Raw genomic sequence first — 19065 nt, forward strand, 5'->3', positions numbered from 1 at the left:
CCTAATTCTTTCTTATCATTCAGCCATTTATAACCGACCGATTCCGCTGATAACGTGATCGAGACATCTGTCAGATCTTGCACTGACGAAGCACTCAAGTGAATGGCGTGTGAATAGAATCGTTACATTATTCCGGCCTCCATGGGCTGGGTAATCAAATTGTTGTATTCTAATTAGAAAAGGCTAACGCCGAGCGAAAGCAATTCTTAGACTTACTGTTCCTCTTTTCAGTATAGTTCCCGTACAATTTACTCTTCTTACGTTGCCGTGCACATTTGCGGAGAGTCGCTCAGTGAGTTTATACCGAGGAGCCTTGTGATGGGAAATCACGATCGTCTAGCGTGGAGAGACCGAAGATTAAAAAAAAGAAACAAGAAAGGAAAATCGCCACGATCTAACTGCGGAGATGTAATCTCGCGCTGCCATTGTGAACAGGTACCTCTACAACAAGTGGTGCACGCATGACTTTGACGCGTGCCGCGAGCTGCGGGAACAGCGCGTTTGCGAGATTGAAATTAATGGACGCAGCGCCGGCACACGCCCTTCCGCACAGGCGAGGGCTTGACCGTGTACGGTCCGGGATTGACGATCACTGCCTGAATTGCTTGTACCAAGGACGCGCCGCGCCGGATAGCTGCATGTCTCGTCGCCGTCGCCGTCCGCATTTATGCCCGTAGCCGTAGCTGTAGGCGGGTGTGAAGCGGTATGATGCTGCACACCTAGGGGTGTCTGGATTGTGGGGGCGCTGCATTTTTTTTTACATATGTGCTAAGTAAAGGAAAACAAGAAGAAAGGAAAGACGGAAGGGAAGAAGCAAGGACGGAAGGAAAAGCCAGTGTGCCGAGCTACTGGCTTACGTTTCAGTCGCTTCCGAACTCGGCATCAAGTACATTTTCACATGACGCTCTGGGACAATCTATCTATCTATCTATCTATCTATCTATCTATCTATCTATCTATCTATCTATCTATCTATCTATCTATCTATCTATCTATCTATCTATCTATCTATCTATCTATCTATCTATCTAATCAGTGTTTAAATTAATTCGCCTCAGGAGAACGCGGCCCGTGCGCTACTACTCGATATGCCGCGACAGCTCTGCTTGCATGCGCGTGTGTGTGTATGTGCTTCATACACTTCCGTGTGCTCGTGAAGTACACTATACGTTCTGGCTCGCCACGTATCGCCTTTATCCCACGGGCCACTTGAGAGCATACAGCCATCGCCGTGCATTACACTATAGGATAGCCTTGAGTGCTGCCCGTCGCTCGCGCCCTTCTGCGCGCAACGGCTGCCGCGGCTGGAGTGGAAATTGACTGCGCAAAAAAAAAAAAAAATGAAGAAGAAAAGAAAAGAAAAAGCTAAACGAACCAGCGGACGGGGGGGGCGCCCGCCTGTCTGCTCGCCTTCTTCGGTCGTGCCCACCTCTTTTCGGGGTCTCGCTGATTGCGTGTGCGAGCGCGCGACGGCGGGACGCTAGTGAGCTACAGGCGTCGCGCGTGCGCCGGATCGGGCTGGCTGCTCTCACAGCTCTGGCGCGCGCATAACTATACGCGCGACGCCACACTCGACGCGCACTCCAGACGGCTTGGCCCAGATGCGCGTCATGTATACGCCGCGCGCTGTTGGCGCGATCGTGTACGGGAAATCAAGGCACGCGCCGCTGTGGCGCGACGCCAGACGTGCTGTGTCTGCGTGCGCTTGCGTATCGCGCTTCATTGGCGCAGAACTCTTTTGGTCCTTGACAAAACCGCCGAGATTGCACGGCACCTTAGCTTGCTCACGCTGTTTGTAAGAGCACCTGTGGCCGGCTATTTAACACAGATGGTCACCGGTGCTCCTCCTATCGACCGTATAATGCGTATAAATAAATACATATTATATATATATATATATATATATATATATATATATATATATATATATATATATATATATATATATATATATATATATAATATTATATATATTATTATACATATTATATATATATACAATGTGTGTGCGTGCGTGTGTGTGCGTGTGTGTGTGTGTGTGTGTGTGTGTGTGTGTGTGTGTGTGTGTGTGTGTGTGTGTGTGTGTGTGTGTGTGGACGAGAAGAAAGGGGGTTGACCGAGGGGTCCGATTTTTATTAATCATATAAGGGACCATCCCACCTCGAGTGACAAGTCACTGCTTCAAATGAAGGTTTCTCTCTCATAACACAAGAAGCCAACAAACAAAGACACCAAGGACAACACAGGGGAAATTACTTGTACTTACTAATTGCAAATAAAGAAATTATCATTAATTAATGGAAATAAAAGCGGATGACAAACCAACTTGCCACTGGTGGAGAACGACCCCACGTCTTCGCATTACGTGTGCGAGCGTAATGCGAACACGTGGGATCGTATAATTTCTTTATTTTCACTTAGTGAGTACAAGTAATTTATACCTGTGTTGCCCTTGGTGTCTTTGTTTGTTGGCTTCTTCTTGTGATGTGGTTATATATATATAACATGTCATCCGGCTGCATGCCGGAGCTTTTTGTAGAAGTTTCATTTCTCCAAAGCTTCAGAGGTGGTAAGACTAGCTGGCAGCGACATGTGCATGTGCACATGACACTCCTGATCTTTGTATATCCTGAGACACTGGAGGACACCTGCGACAGGACATTACGACGTGTCCTACCATATTCTAAGGCGTTCGTCGAAACTGTCGACACAGAAGAGACTCTATTCTAAGCTAATCCCACGACTACATTTGTGGGTATGCGCTTCGCGTGATTCCTATATGGCGTTTGAATGATTGTCATCGGATAAGTCAAGCACGGCAATGTCTCAAAGGCAGACAGTTTCATGCTGTCATCAGTAGAGATAGTACGGTCCGGTATAACCGTCATCATCAACCTATGTAACTCTACTACGTGACGGAGGCCAGAGGTTTCCAAGTGTCCGCGTCCCGCGCGCCAGCCGAGCCTAGGGTGCCTCGATGCCCTCCTCGCCCACCTCTCCGGGCGAGGAGGACATCGAGGCACCCTAGGCGAGCCCATCCCATAGTGCCGGCACATTTCCTCTTCTCATCACATAACCTAATCCTCCACCCGCCGTGGTTGCTCAGTGGCTATGGTGTTGGGCTGCTGAGCACGAGGTCGCGGGATCGAATCCCGGCCACGGCGGCCGCATTTCGATGGGGGCGAAATGCGAAAACACCCGTGTGCTTAGATTTAGGTGCACGTTAAAGAACCCCAGGTGGTCAAAATTTCCGGAGTCCTCCACTACGGCGTGCCTCATAATCAGAAAGTGGTTTTGGCACGTAAAACCCCATATATTAACCTAATCCTCTGCCAACACAGACTGCGTTTTCACTCTCTTGGCACTCTGGTACTCCGACCAACGGTTATCCGTTCTATATATGTTTTACAGGACCTGGCCCACTCCACCTCTTAGTCTCAGCGAGAATATGGCCTTCCCGCGTACGCTCTGTGATCCATAGTGCCTTCTTTCCATCTCCCAGCGTATACAGAGGGGTCTACCGTTAAAAGTAACACTTGACTGCTGAGCATGTCCAGCGTTCTCTCTTGCGCAAGAGTACAATCGCCTAGATTTACAGCAGATAACTTGCGGTCGGTAGCTCTGACTCCTTTCGACAACACGCCTGTGCAGTGCACTGACATTGCTTCCACAGCCACTTGCAGCTGCATAGGGCACCGGCAAATTGATAGCCGCACAATTGAGTGTTCCCTTTAACAGCGGGCCGCACCGTATACGTACGCCTATCATTTTCCCTTCCATTGCTCGATGCGCTGTCCTGAGCTTCCTTTCGGGTTCCTTTGTTGCGAGAGCTATATGCGTTAAGCCTACCATGTATATACATTGGCAACTCTCGTCCGTACTGTACTCTCCGGCCCCATCTCGCAGGGTTGTCGTACGTCGCGCTTCGTTCCGCATCTCCACGGCCGTCAGCTGGCCGCCGCGCTTTCTTCTCCGCTGCGCCCGGTTGCGCCGCGCCGTCACGTCCGAGCCGCCTCCGCTGCTTCTGCGGTAGCCGCTTGCACGCTTGTCCGTCGACGTCGTCGCGGAGCTGCTGGCGGCCAGCGGAGCGCGAAGCCGCTGCCTTGCGGCCCTCTTGCGCGCATGGAGGGCACGCGCCGCTTCCTGGCGCGAGCGTTGAACGGCCGCCGAGTGAATTATGGCCCGTATACGGCCCCGCGTAAAGTTGAATGGTCCTCTGTCACGGGTCACTGTTCCTCGCGGAGTCTCAGGGAGCGCTAACGCCTGCCGACGCTGTGCGAACATGCGAGTGCGTGCGTTTGGGGGACGCGTTTTTATGGGCTGTATCGCGTTGCGCGCCGTCGCAGCGCTAACCCGGCGGCAGCGATGCGAGAGGTCGCTGAAAGTATCGAGACAAGAGTGCGGCGCCGAGCGCGGTCGTTAATTTTTTGTGTACGCGCTTTGCGCTGATGTCACCGTTTCAGCGTGCATAGAGTTTCACGCTAATGGCGGCGTGAAAAACCACTGTAAGGACTTGTCGGTTCTGACATTGCAATTTGTGCTTTTCTTCGAAACGCCGGAGTTTTCACTATAGTGTGTACGTTGATCTCGGCTATACTATAGGTGAGCTCTATTTTATTTTCTTTCTCTCGCGCATCTGGGATGAGCGCTGACGATAACAGCATGCGTGTTCTTTCCACAACGCGCGAACAGCTCCCGGAGATTATTGCGTATCAAGATCTAGGGAATGTGCTGCCCTGAACGGCGAGCCTGAGTTGTAAGGCTTGCTTTCTCACTCGGTTTGGTAGCGTTACAGTTGAGTGCGCACAGAGGTGCAGTCACTTGGTATATTTCACATTTCCCTGGCTTTCTCTATTTGCCAGGAAAAAATAATCAAGGAATGGGGGTGTGCTTTTGCTAGAAATATCTAACCTCGACGTGTCTTACGATTCTCTACAACCGCTTATAATATACGTCTTGACAATCGGAACAACTAAGAAGTTACACAATTACTCTTAATAATTTGTTTACAGTGGATATCAGTGGCTAAACAATTACTGGCGGTTTCTAAGTCTCTAAGCAACATACACTTAACACTATTCGCATAGAACTAACCGTTTTTTTTAAAGCTCGGTGCGTACATGTCTGGGACGTCCTGTGTGTTTAGAATGCGCGACAGTGCGAATACGCGATATTTTGCTCGGTATCTCGCCTTGTACCAGAGCGTGTGTCTACCTATGCATCTTCAAACGCCCGAACAGACCCTGAGCCTTTTTGAGCGGAGCCAGCACCTCCCAGAACCAGGTAGAGGTGGCGGAGTGTAAACTTCTTCGGAATTCCGTGATCCCTGTGAAGACTTCAGCATCAGATAAGCGTTCCATCTAGAAATGCTCCTGCGCTTTCAGGGGAATTCGCTCCCAGCTGACTGTCCTTGATGCACATGGATCGAGACACGGAGGCCCTGCTTCTATGCCCTGCTACGGTTCTTGTTTTTAATCTTTAGTGAGATTCGCTATATATCGTCGCCACAAAGTGTGTTGCATCTTTTCGGTAGGATCCAGGCAGAGTTGTTGGCGCCGCATATGATCGCGTCTAACCAAGAGGCGAATTTTAGAAATCGCGTTCTTGCCTCCTCGTTTGTGTATATCCACCGGCCGAAGTTGCATGCACCGTGTCTTTCGAGCTACGGATCGTTTCTTCCTGTATAGGCGCTTTGCACATAGTATGAGCCAGCCGTGTGGAGTGGGAACGAAAGTTCTGACTCGGCGAACATGGTAGCGAATAAAAAAAAAAAAATAGCTGCAGCTTGTCGGACTGTTCCAACACAGCATGCCTGTGAAGCTGCGCGCCATGGAGCCCTTTGCGCGGCAGTCAAACGGCTTGGCGTATCTAGCAGCGGGTTCGTCATCCTAAACTGATAGGGCGGTTCGTCGTCTTTCGACCGGAAATATAATGGCGCGCGAGCTGAACAGATCGCAACCCTTCGGTGTGAGATGGAATCTTCGCCTTCGACGCTTTCGCATCGGACCGAGAGCGAAAGACAGGGAACAGAAGGGAAAGCCGGGTTGCGAGACGTTTTTCTCCGGGGCGGAGACGCCCGCTGAACGCAATCGCACGTGGCTGCATGGCCGGGCTTCGTTGGCGCGCGTGGAAGATAAGTCGGCCGATGTATGCACACGCGCACATTGTTACTTTACGTGGAATAATGTTGCCCTTTAAATTGCACTGAAAGCACCGTACACTTGCAGTTTTTTTTTTTTTTTTCTCGCCGTGGTGGCGTAGTGGCTTTGGCACGACGCCGCCAAGCCCGCGGCCGCGCCGGCTGCATTTTGGTGGCAGCGAAATGCAAAACGCGCCCGTGTATACCGTGCATTGTGCGCGCATTAAGGAATCCCAGGTGATCGAAATTCATCCGGAGTCCCCCACTATGGCGTGCCTCATAATATCGTGATCTTGGCACGCAAAAACCTTAGAATCAAATGTAATCTATAGCAATTTTGCTTACCGCCGCGATCGGAAATCGAACCGGTGACCTTCGTGCTCAACAGCGCAACCTGGCGCAACAAACGTATGTTCCAAAATTTTCGTGGGGGTCTTTTAGTATACCGAGAGGTTGGCGTTTCGACGTGCTTCCTGCTGCAGTTATAAAATAAGCGGGGTCTTACGAGGCATCGGTGCTCGGAATTATATTTATGCCTTGTTCCCTCGCTTCAAACTGTAATGGGAAGACGGAAATAGTATGAAATAACGGGTGTTCACTGCTTACTCACGTGTGTTTCTGTCTCTGGAACGACTGCTTGCCTCTCCTCATTTGTATGCTACTTTATATGGCCCCTGTGTTTTTTCCAAAGCAGATTGTATCAAGCAGCACACACCTACAAAATTAAGCATGCATGTGAACGAACAAGAAATCGGCGTCATGCGAACGATTAAGAAAAGCTTTAGCTCGTGAGCTGATAACTAAATAAGTTAGAACGAAGAAATCGTTGTGGGCCGAATGCAAATAAAAAAAAAGCACATGTATACCGCGCATTGGGTGCGCGTTACGTAATTCCAGTTCGTCACATATAATCCGATGACCCCCGCTACACCCTTAAAATAGTTGCACCCTTTGAAGTGTATATATTTCCCTCACAACGGTAATCGTCATCTGTCTTGCTCGCGTTTCCTTTCTTGAAAACGCGGCGCTCGCTACTTTCCTGTCGAGAATGCTCTGTCATGCTGATAACGCGTATGCCGTTCGTGACTCGGATGGAGCGGGCTCGCAGCGTTAAAGAAAGGAAATGCGGGCAAGACAGATAACGATTGTTGTTGTGAGGCAAATATAACCCCAACGGGTTCAAATGTTTTTGAGTGTGCGGCTTGCCTTATAATCAGATCATGGTTTCGGCACGTAAAAGCGCGAATTTGATTATTTAGAATTCATTGCACTCGGCATACGCAGCACTGATTTTGATGGTGTTTGCTGCATGTAAAAGAGACAGTTGAGGTCTGCCGGTGGTGAAAAGCTAAATATTTAATTTAGGCTGGCATTTCTTTTTAATCTGGAAATACAAAGATTAAAAAGAAAAAAAGACAACGTATCAACTAAACTGCTCTAACTCAGCAATAAGGAAAATATATGTTTCCGTAAACTGGACCTACGATGACATTTAAAGCTGGCAGAATTGATGTAATGTACATATACGTACTACTCTGTAGTATACGACTGATATCTGGATGAACTTTCCCAAAGCCCTCGTAAACATAGTAACAATTTAACGTGAATTGTAAACTTGGATATCGTGTTTGTCCGCTCTAGAAACTCTGATGCACTTTAGAAAACTGCGATGTCTATATTTAGCGCAGATATACAGATTTGTAATTTTTACATGGTCGTGTTTTGTTGACTTAATCATTTCCCGCAATTCTCGTTAAAAAAATTTAGGTACTGAATTAAAATTTTTGCTTCCTGCAGTACAGATCTCTCTCCTAAATGCTGTAAGCCTTACTCAGATTGGTTGTAGTCTAATGAGTGCATGTCTAAGCTTTACGTCTATTTGAATGAGGAAATCGGAATTGACCCTAAAGTAAAGCTTGTTGCGCTTTCTAGCGAATATTGCAGGAGAGCGGGCACAAGATAAATGCTTACTTCCAAAGCGGCGGAAAATCACCAGTGCCACGTCAGCGCTATATATCTAAGTTGTCGGTTGAATACTTTTTCGCTATCGCAGCGATCACTCCGCTGCTGGCGGCTTCTGCGAAAAGCCGCTGAATGAGATGTGTTTTCTGTCTTTCTTGCTTCCTTCCTTTTTCACTTTTCACTGGCTCTTCTCGCCGTGCGGAACCGGTTTGTATACCACGGAACTGTCGGGGTACAACATAAAAGGCGTATTGAACGCCGTAGCAATTTCCCGCGTTGTCGTCAGCTTATAGACAACGCAGAAACTTGAAAAAAAAAACAATCACAAGAAAAGCCATTACGGCTGGGAAAACGATTTTCCCATTTGGGCAAAAGGGGGTTATAGGACGCTCGAAGCAAGCGGAGTGCAACGTCCTGTTTTTCGGCATGTCTGCGACTCTTGCAGCTTTCCAAGTTTTACCGACCTGCTCCGAGTGTTGTCAAAAAAAGAAAAAAGAAGCGTGTCTAGACCGTCGTGTGTAAGCACTGCCTACAGTAAAGGCAGAATGCGCGACGGAAGGGCATTACGGGATGGGTCTCTTTCTTAACCGTTCGAGAAAGTCTGCAATATCTTTCGCATGGCGAATTGATAGAGTGTGCAGATATGACTCACGCAAGGCGACAGGTCATTGAAAAATGGAAGCGTGAGCGAAACGTTCACATCGATATACAAACGAAAAAAGAAGAGATGCTGGCGTTTGACGGGCCAAAACCACGATCTGTTATTATGAAGCACGTCATAGTGGGAGGACTCCGGATTGATTTTGACCACTTGAGTTTGTTTAACGTGCGTCTAAATCTAAGTGCATGAGAGCTTCTGCATTACGCCCCGATCGAAATGCAGGCGCCGCGGCCGTAATCGAACCCGCGACCTCCTCGCATGTCGGTTTGGCGGCGGCACAACTGTATAGTTCGAAAACATGTTGCACTAACCGTTGTGGTGGTCACGTTCAAATACGACACAATGAACTAGAGAGCCCAAGAGTAGCAAGAAGCTACAAAGAAAACCCTACACAGAAAAAAAAAAGAGCTGCAAAGGAAACTTGCATCCCCGTTGAAGCCGAACGGTACACGAAACAAGGCGCATACATCCAGCAGCCGCCGCGATGTAAAGTTCTCGTCGATAGTTTACGGAGCACGTCATCTGAGGAAACGTTGACACTGCGAAGAGTTTGTGACCGTATGCGGCCAGTAAAAGCGAGTGTACAACACTGCGTGCTTCACATTTACTGGTATTATAAGCTGAAAATCCGAACGCCAGACGGTGTGCCCACGTCGCGGAAATATTCAGCATTCATTCAGCTTCCGTGGTTCGTAAACTTTTGACGAAGACATTGGCTTCTTGCCTGCCCATCTTGGGCGCAAAATTTTCTGTTTAGTTTTGTTCGCTTATAGTAAGCATTTTTTTTCTGCGCCAAAGAAATGTCATTAACGTTCTAAAAGCGTAATGTACCAGCGTATGCTGACAATGCATTTTTGCTTTAGAAACTCTTTATTGCCAATCGATTGTATCCTGTCACCGATAAACGACGTCGATAAATGACTTTAATGTCTTCCAATGCGATTACACTGCATACTCCGGTATAGAGCGCCGGCAAATGACATTTCACTCGTCCAAGGTGTTTGCATTGTACACACCCCCATACACAAAAGGCAGCAAATAGACGAGCGTATGTTCTGCGGCTTCCGGCCCCCTTTAAACGCGTTCCCCGAGGCGAGAACTCCAACAATAGTCTTTTCATTGCCGACTACGTGTGTACTGACTGCGTGTCTGTATACCGCGCTTTTGCGGGTGTAGTCCGCGTGCGAAAAACAAAATTTAAATACGCAAATCGTTATGGGCGGAGTCCGTTGTTGGCGAGCTGTGAAAACAGGTATGGCTTCCCTCTGCTGCTATCCGCATAAATGGACACGACCTTGAGGTAGCAGCAGTCAAAATTCTGTACGAACGAGTGAAAAAAAAAAGGAACAAGAAATAACTAGAAAATCTTGCGAGCTAACTGAGGCGAAGTCATGTTTGAGTTAGCGAGGTTAGTGAGGATTACGCGCAACGAAGGCGACGTGTTAATCAGAGGCGTTTAGGGGGAGGGTGGGTGGGTGAGGTGGTGCAGTGACATCCGACAGATGTGTAAATACATTTAAGTCTTCTATAGCCTTTGTGTCACGTGTGGTGTATAGTCATTTCGGCTTGGTCAAGAATACGCACATATGATATGGCGCTTACCCAGTGGCCAAAGTTTGTCCGCTTGGCAAGACAGCACCCGCAAAGGGCGACCAATGGCAAAGAAAGTTTCTCAAACATAGCTGTTACCTACTCGAGATATATTTTTGGAGTGGGTTGGTTGTTCACAGTTTGCTTGAAGTGGCATAAAATGGCGTTGATCGTCATGCAGTTTGCTGTTCATAAATTGTGTCGTGACAGTAATCGTCTTGCCTCTTCCTGTTTATCGTTATTTTGTCCTCTATTCTCTGTAGGATGGCTATAAGGTTAGCGTTATCATTTTTTTGTGGTTGTTTGTAATGTGTTGGTCATCCCCGTTTAGGCCTAATTATATAATTCTATCGTTGTTCCAGAATCGCCTCGTGTGGCAACACGCACGCAATCTAGCCTTAGGTTAGGATGTTCTGGGCTTTTGTGTGAACGTATGTCAGTTTACGCAATACCGGGACTCTGGAGCGATAGGCGCGCGCAGCAAGTAGTCGCATCTTGATCTTGACGCTAGATAGACCACACAGAACGTGGCCTCAGAGATCGCACCGGGCCGTTGCATGTCTCAGAGGCACCGATCTGCCTGATCGTTAGCGCACAGCGGATTTCTTTTTTATTTTCGTTCTTCTGCGAAAGCCTTTGACGGAAATCAAATGCATCTCTAAAGTGCTCTAGTTCAATACAATCAAGTGTCAAAAGATGACACTGCCAGCGCTGCTGCTGCCGTGCATACCATTTTAACACATTGAGGAAGAGCTACACTTAACATCTCCGAAATAACGCCTTAGAATGCCCTATACACATGCAGAACTCTCCAACTGACACCAGTTTTTGCTGTGCAATTGGAATTATTGACAAGTTAGTTTTTGTACTAAATATTTCAAGAACGCTGCGTGCGTGAGCTCGGCGCATGTCGCGCGTTCCTAATATCCGAACGCATCGAGGAAACGTGTCTGCAACATTCTTCGGGACAAAACACTTCCCTTTTTCCTTTGCAAACTTCTCTGTCGAAAAAAGGTATACGACTGGAAGATTCCTAGGGCTATGAAAACACGCTTCTCTTCGACTACTGCGTAGGGGGTGCGTACAGTGCGCGCGGAAACACGGGATCATGACGTCACTCCTTTGTGCGTGCGTACGCACTCGTCGCTGCGTCGAAGGATTCGGCGCAGCGGTGAGCGAACGGCACCGCGGGCCTGCTTCTCTCACCCCCCCTTCCTTCCCCTCCTTTGTTCGATTGTTAGTTCGCGCTCATTTGACGCGGCCACGCCTTTTGTGCTTTCTCGCCGGCGCATTCGCGCGGGATTGAGCGTCTGGCAGGCGATGTGTACACATCGCGATTTATGTATACGGTCCCGTATGGGCGTTTTGAGCGTGCATCCATCGGGTCGACGACCCAGTTTTTTTTTTAAAGGGAGACGGGGGCGACGCGGGGCGTGAGGATATTGTACGGTATATATGTATGCTTCGGGATTGGCGTGTCACGTTGCACGGTATGCGCTGCTCTGGCTCTGTTAACGAAACGTGCGTTGTGAGGATTGGGGGCTCAATCCCATCGCTCGTAACCCGTTGTCAAGATTGGAGTCGGGCATGAATTAGATGGTAGCTGGCCCATGCCGTCGTCCAACTTATCCACGCTGAGGACGTTGTTGAAGGGAAGGACTGCTTCTCATCGAGAACGAGGAATATGGGTTTATTTACAGTATCTACATAAGGATGTTGCAGTTCATCAGTCTAGCATAACTGCGAGAGAAAGTACACAGAGCGGCCGCACAACAGCGGTTTATAAACACTCGGTCCTCCCTCGATCCCAAGGTGAGGGAAACGTTCGACCAGTCATCGTAAACAGGTCGCCTCTCTGCGCGAGGGATTACGCACACACACTTCCACACAGGTTCACGGTCCTCAACCGACGTCAGACGGACTTCGTAGAACTCGGGTTTACTTCAGTAAAGGTGCCTTTTATTCCCCGGGCTGACCCCCCGCAGCGCGGCCGGTTGCCCATTGTCTTGCGTCTTGAACTGCGCGTGGGAAGGGGCCTAGAACTACGTTCCCTCGGGGACTCCCCCACTCGCGGCAGACCGGATAGGCGGTGTCGTGTTCCGGCACAAAGCCTGCTTCGTCGAACTCATCTCGGCTCCTGCGACGGAGAGTTGAGGACGTGCGTATTGTCCTCCGGACACAGTCGACTTAGTGACGCCGTGGCCAGAGGGTTACGGCGGCGTTCCAGGAAAAGTTGACTCCCGCTGTCGCAACTGGCTGGCAAAACTTGCACCCAGCGGGCCGTTCTTAACAGCGTTAACTAAATGTGCTGGCACGCCGTCGTGGAGTGTTCCGAACTGTCAGTCTGTCACGTTGGCGTTTTTGCAGTCGGGCGAGAGAGAGCGAGAGAGCGAATCGCGGTTATGGTAGTGTTAGCAAACATACGGGCTGCACGCCACCAGTTAATTCGACAATACTATGTACAACTTGTAAATGGTTTTTCATATTAACGTGGAATGTGCCTGTGTGTTTTCTATAAAGACAACACGTTATATATATATTGCCGCGACAACTTGGTCACATTCAAGTTGCGCGCCCTTCGTATTGGACACTGTGCACGCCGTACCGTGTTGTTGTTCAGCAACAGGCAGCGATCCTCGTGTCACGGGTAGCCGGTTGGACCCGGCTCGCATGCGCCACGCGCACGAGGTGTCACGCGAGAAGAAAGAGGGAGACGGTTCGAGCCCAGTTTGAGAACGCGACTGCCGCGAATTTCTTCACGACCGCCGTGACTTTTACTTGTGGGCACAAGTTCGCCCTTAATAAATATCGCGGTTTTATTAACATCGTTACAATATTTGTTTTTATGGCCAGCGGAACGTGGTATTAAGTGTACCGTTGCCATTTCAGGTGATCGTGATCCCGCACTCGCACAATGACCCGGGCTGGCTGAAGACGTTCGAGGGCTACTTCCTGAGCAACACGGCGCACATACTGAACAACATGGTGGACTTCCTGCAGAGGCACAAGGACTTCTCCTTCCTGTGGGCCGAGATGTGCTTCTTCTCACGCTGGTGGCGCAGGTGTGTTGCAGAACCGTACTTGGCGTTTTTTTTTTTCTCCTCGAGGAAAAGAAGTTTTTTCGACTGCATAAGCGCTAAAAGTTAGTTGCAAATGCTCTAAGGACCGAATTGCGATGTGTGACTCTCCATGACTTCTCCAAACTTTTCTGCGAGACTAGCTGTATACGCGTCTTCTCAACCTCACTCTGTCCCCCATATTCTTGCCTGAAACCTTTCTTTCATATTTAATCTTCTTCGCATTAACAACGCGGCGTTTATGTTCTGCAGTCTTAATGTCTTTCTTTCCTTCATTCATAGAGTGCGTGACCAATCAATTAGTCAATCAGTCAATAAATAAATAAATAAATAAACCCTTCATGTCCCGCTGTCGGGGCCACATTGTCAGGAATACGACCTGTTTACTGTTTCCTACTTGGGTTTCTGTCATCGTATTCGCGCTTATCGAAGTTAATATGTGCGTGATGAACGAAGTAGCTGAAAAACTAGCCTAACATCGTTTATTTGTAGTCTCCGCGCCCTTTCACCTTTGCTGTACACGGAGGCGTTTTTTTCTTCTTTCTTCGTCCAAAATGTTGTACATCTGTCAAGGGGACTGCTTCGCTCAAACGATAGCGCTAAATCCTCACAGAGAGGCGTACGTAAGCGTCGCGTATTTTTCTGATATTGTGTTTCGGCGTCCCGGCTAATGAGGGCTTTACTCTGCGCACACGCACAGCCTGCTTCAAGGGCCGATGCGGACCCGCATGCGCTACGTCCGGGGAACGCCACGATATTGGCGAAGTGTCAGGCTGAATGCTTTTCGACGAGGAGGAGACGCTACTCGGATATATGTGTAAATTAGTGCCAGCGTAGTGTTATCTTTTTCTTCGTTACATCGGTGACATCTCCCGCATCACGTTGGTTGATGGTGTTCTGAATACCGCTAAACTGCTGCTTAACTAATCTGTTAATAACCTAACCCGTATACAGCTAGCAGGTTGCTTTAGGACCTTAACATAGAAGAGGGGGGTGAAGTAGCGGGGGCTGGAAAAACATTGGCCACGAGTTCTCACTTCGATGCAGACATGTGAACGAGTAGCCCACCACAAGCGAAGGAGGAAGTTCAGTTCAGTATAGTTCAGTTTATTATTCTTTAAATACAATGAATTGGTAAAAGACAATATACAGACGAGGGTCCCAAAGTCAAAGACTGCAACGGGACCCTCGGTTAATAATAACAATGTAGAGATGTATTAAAGAAGAGCAAGGTAACTAAAAGAAACGCACACAATCGCGAAAATACAACATAGAAAAAAAGATTAATGAAAACAAATTGAATGTATACAAGCCTAAATTAAGTGCAAAAGAAAAAAACTGTCTATACACATAATTGACAAATGTAGTGTAATGAATGACGTAAACTTAGTTACACATACAAAACAGCTTAACGGCATGACTAAATGTATTAAATGATGAATATTTAATGCTGACGGGTAAACCATTCCACAGCTTTATAGCAGCGAATAATGATGTCATTCTTCCCTGGTTAGAATGAACCATAGGTAGTAGAAAATTGGAGTTACGCGCAAACCTGGTATTATTGTTATGGATGAGGTGCCTGGAATCGATGAATTGATATGGGAGCTGTTTAGTAAGTAATTTATAAAACATAATTATTAGATGATAGCTGAACAAGTTCGTTACAACAAGGATGTTATTTTCATGAAGTAGTAGTGTAGCACTCGTGAAAAACCCACTGTTAGTGATAATGCGTATTGCTTGGTTTTGTGAGTGCTGAATAGACGAGATATGACAGTTATATGTGTTTCCCCAGGAAACAATACCATAATTAATATGACTGTGAATGAAGGCAAAGTATAATGCTAATAATGCGTCTTTAGAGAAATATGTTCTTGACTTGAATAATGCTCTAATACCGAAGGCACACTTTCGCTTAATGAAGGCAATGTGTTGAGAAAACTTAAGGTTAGAATCTAATTTGATGCCCAAAAATGATACACAGTCAGAGACGGGAATGTGATGACCATCTAGAGTTATCTCAGGCGAGCCAGGTAGTATTCTTTGGCTTGAACGGAAAATCATAAATTGAGTTTTTGAAGGATTGATAATTAAATGATTGGACGAACACCAAGCAACAGTATGGTCAAGCTCATTGTTTAGTTTAAGAATTAAGGTAGTTAAAGAATTGTCACGCATCGATATAGTAGTATCGTCTGCGTATAGTACACAATGTGCCGACTTAAGACACGTGGGTAAATCATTAATATCAATAGAGAATAATAAGGGACCTAATATGGAGCCTTGTGGTACACCTTGGCTAATAACTTTAGTATCAGAATAAGCACCTCCAAAAAAAGCTGTTTGTTCTCTATCATGTAGGTAACTTGTTAAGGAAGTTTAGTACTGGACCGGTAATTCCCAGGGCTTCTAGCTTAGTAAAAAGTATGCTATGATTAATTGTATCAAAAGCTTTAGTGAAGTCCAGGAATGCCGAACCAACAACGCTGCCCGTATCAATCGAGTGACGAATGTAGTCGGTTAGGGATATTAAAGCCAAGTTAGTCGAACTGCCAGCGCGAAAACCAAATTGAGAAGATTGCAACATATGAAATTTGTTTAAGTAATTGTTTAGGCGCTTACAAAATAACTTTTCAACAACTTGACTTATCGATGATAGAATAGAAATAGGCCGATAGTTAAACACCTCCGTTTTATTACATTTATTATGTACAGGAATAATCTTAGCCCTTTTAAGCGAAGTGGGAAAAGTACCATATTTAAAAATATTATTAATTATAATACAAAGTGTATCAGAAATAAGCGGTGCAACAAGTTTTAGATGAAATACAGCAATGTTATCTAAGCCAGGGCTAGTATTCTTTAGAGCTAACGTTATGGAACGTACCTCATCTGCAGTTACATCAAAGAGAAAAAAAGAATTATTGCAGCGATAAATGAGATAAGTAGTAGTCATATGACGACTGCTGTATATATTATAGAAGTAGTCACTGAAACTATTTGCTATGCTAGAAAAATCAGTATGGGTTTTATTGTTGTAGGTTTTATCAGTAGTATTACCGGACTTAGGTAAGTTCATGAATGCATTAAGAAGTTGCCATTGTTTTTTGGGATTGTTCTTGTGTTTTGTAAATTCATTGCCGTAATACTGTCGTTCAGACTTCTTTAGCAAGTTATTCAGAATGTTACAATAATTTTTATGGCGTGCCGCTAAGCGTACATTAAAAGGTTTCTTGTTAGTCTTTTTGTATAAATTTCTTTTTTTCTCATACTAGTCAGTAAACCTCTCGTTACCCAAGAGTTACCGGGAAATTTAAAATGTTTCTTGCATCTGACGGTAGTTGTGTTAGCGCGAACGGTTTGTAAAAAGATGGAAAAAAAATTTTCAACTGCTCGATCGGGATCGTGCAGGGAGTTAATTACAGACCAATCAGTATTTGGTATAGTGTTAACAAAACTATCTCGGTCAAACTTGGAGAAAAAGTAGCAAGGCTCGGACTGAGGTATTTCGCCCTGAGAGGAGACGAAAATTGGGAAATAGTCTGTGATCTGAGTATCTATGACACCAGAGTTTGGAGTTGGCGCAATGTTAGTTATAGCATGGTCAAGAAGTGTGTTGTTACTATGAGCAGAACACCTTGTAGGAGAGTAAATTAATGATTCCAGTCCGAAACCAGCCAGACAGTCTGTATAAGCTGTAACACTCCCGTTGTCGGCGTTAAGTAAGTTTACGTTAATATCACCGACAATTAGGACTTGCTTATTTTCAAGAGAAATTTTTTTCAAAACTATGGAGAGTTCACGCAGAAAATCAGCGATAGATGAAGAAGGGGAACGGTATACACAATCAAGAATAAAACTATTACGATTATGAGAATTAATCTGTAAGTCAGCTTCAATCCATACCGATTCACAGTGAATTACATTAAGAACAAGATCAAGCCTACGTTTATATTTAATATGAGGTGAAACAAATATAGCGGAACCACCGTATCGATCCGAAATACGATGGCAGTATTCTGCTTGGTATGGACAAAACTGTATCAATTGCTATCCGCATTATCAAGCCATGTTTCCGAAACGCAAATAAATGAAAACGAATGATTAAGTGAGCCAGTAAATACAGAAATGGTATCATAGTTCTTGCGCTAACTTCGTGCATTGATATGAAAAACAAAGATAATAGAAGATGTAAGCAATAGTTTGACTTCGGCAGGTGATAGCAAAGACATGATGGAAAGTATTCGGGGACGTGTGTGCAATCAGTCTGCAGGACAGGAAATGTAGCGCTAAGCTATGTCTGCGAAAAGATGCGAAAGTCAGCCTCCGAGTTTATTCGGAAGACCCTGCTATCGGTTGATTTACGGGCTTTATTCTGGCAATTTCCAGTCCATAAAACTGCCGCCTGTTCTTTTTTTTTTTTAGTGCAAGGGCCTTGCTGAATAAACGTTTGCTATCGACTGTGACGTGTTCGTTAATGTAGACGGGACTATGTGTACTACTAGAAGAGCCAATCTGGGAGCATCGCAGACGAGCTTTGCGACCCTTGCGAAGAAATCCATTCTTCTTGTGACGTGAACAAAAACGAACAATGATGTTCCTGCCCGACATCTTGCTGGCCACGTGATGAACTATGTCAATGTCTCCAGAAGAAATTGGGCACTCAATTGCATCGGCAACCTTCTTCAAGATCGCAGAGCATTCCTCTCCTTGTGATGATGGAATGCCTTCAATTTCGATGTTATTCATTCTACTGTATTGTTCCATGTATGCGATTCTCTTTGTTAATGCTTGATTCTGAGAAGTTAACGCTTTGTTAGTAGTTATCAGTTCATTGAATGTCGCTTTGAATGTGTCGTACTGTTCGCTCATCAAACGCACGCTTTCAGCTCGAGAAGCAAGGTTGCCAATTCCCTGATCGTCAAACCTCTTCCCAATCTTGGCAGCCAGACTGTCGACAAGTTCATCAAGCTTATCGTTAAGCAGCAATTCCAGATGCTCAATTTTTTTAGTGCTGGCAAGACGACAGAAATACTGACACTCAGCCAGTGGCAGCTAATGATCTATAATTTTTCAATTATCTTATTTCATTGTGCTAGTCGATCGAAACTGTGCTAGCCTGGTCCGTCTTCTTATTTACGCCGTCATCATCAGGTGGCCTTTCTCGTCCTTCGCCTTCTCACCCTCGCAATAGGCGGTGTCCAAAACTTCGCGTCCTTCACGTGTTTCCGGCTCCCGCAATCGCTTCCGGAACATGCAATCAGCAGAAGCATAGCCCTCGAGGTCCGTTTTTGTTACCCTGAGAGTGTCGCCGCAAGGGCGTGGATTTGGACGCCGCCCTTATACGGCGAGGAAAAACAAAACTTTAGAGCCACCACAAGGGATGGAACTCGTGCAACAATGTGAAGTCAGCAACCGGACGCGCTAATCACTTGTCGCGCAGCTATCACATGTGGGAAATACTGGAAATAGGTTTTTCGTCGTTATTAGGTTGCCCCTTACAAAATGGCTGACTGCCCACTCACGGTGCCATGGAGCCAAAGGTAGGCTTGCAAACAGCGAACATGCAGACAGGAAGAGATGGGCCAGCACAGCATAGACAACCTGCTTTGACAGCTAAAAAAATTGGCAGA

General features: G+C 46.4%; 1 protein-coding gene across 1 annotated transcript in view; it reads left to right on the top strand.

Annotated features, from left to right (window-relative positions):
• alpha-Man-IIb (alpha-Mannosidase class II b) overlaps window positions 1–19065 on the top strand; it is a 95946-nt gene that overhangs the window by 65750 nt on the left and 11131 nt on the right. The window contains exon 2 of the mRNA XM_075684710.1: window positions 13242–13414. Coding sequence (XP_075540825.1) covers window positions 13242–13414 — 173 coding nt within the window. The remainder of the gene's footprint in view (window positions 1–13241; window positions 13415–19065) is intronic.

Source organism: Dermacentor variabilis, chromosome 3 (assembly GCF_050947875.1).
Source record: "Dermacentor variabilis isolate Ectoservices chromosome 3, ASM5094787v1, whole genome shotgun sequence".
Taxonomy (NCBI): domain Eukaryota; kingdom Metazoa; phylum Arthropoda; class Arachnida; order Ixodida; family Ixodidae; genus Dermacentor; species Dermacentor variabilis.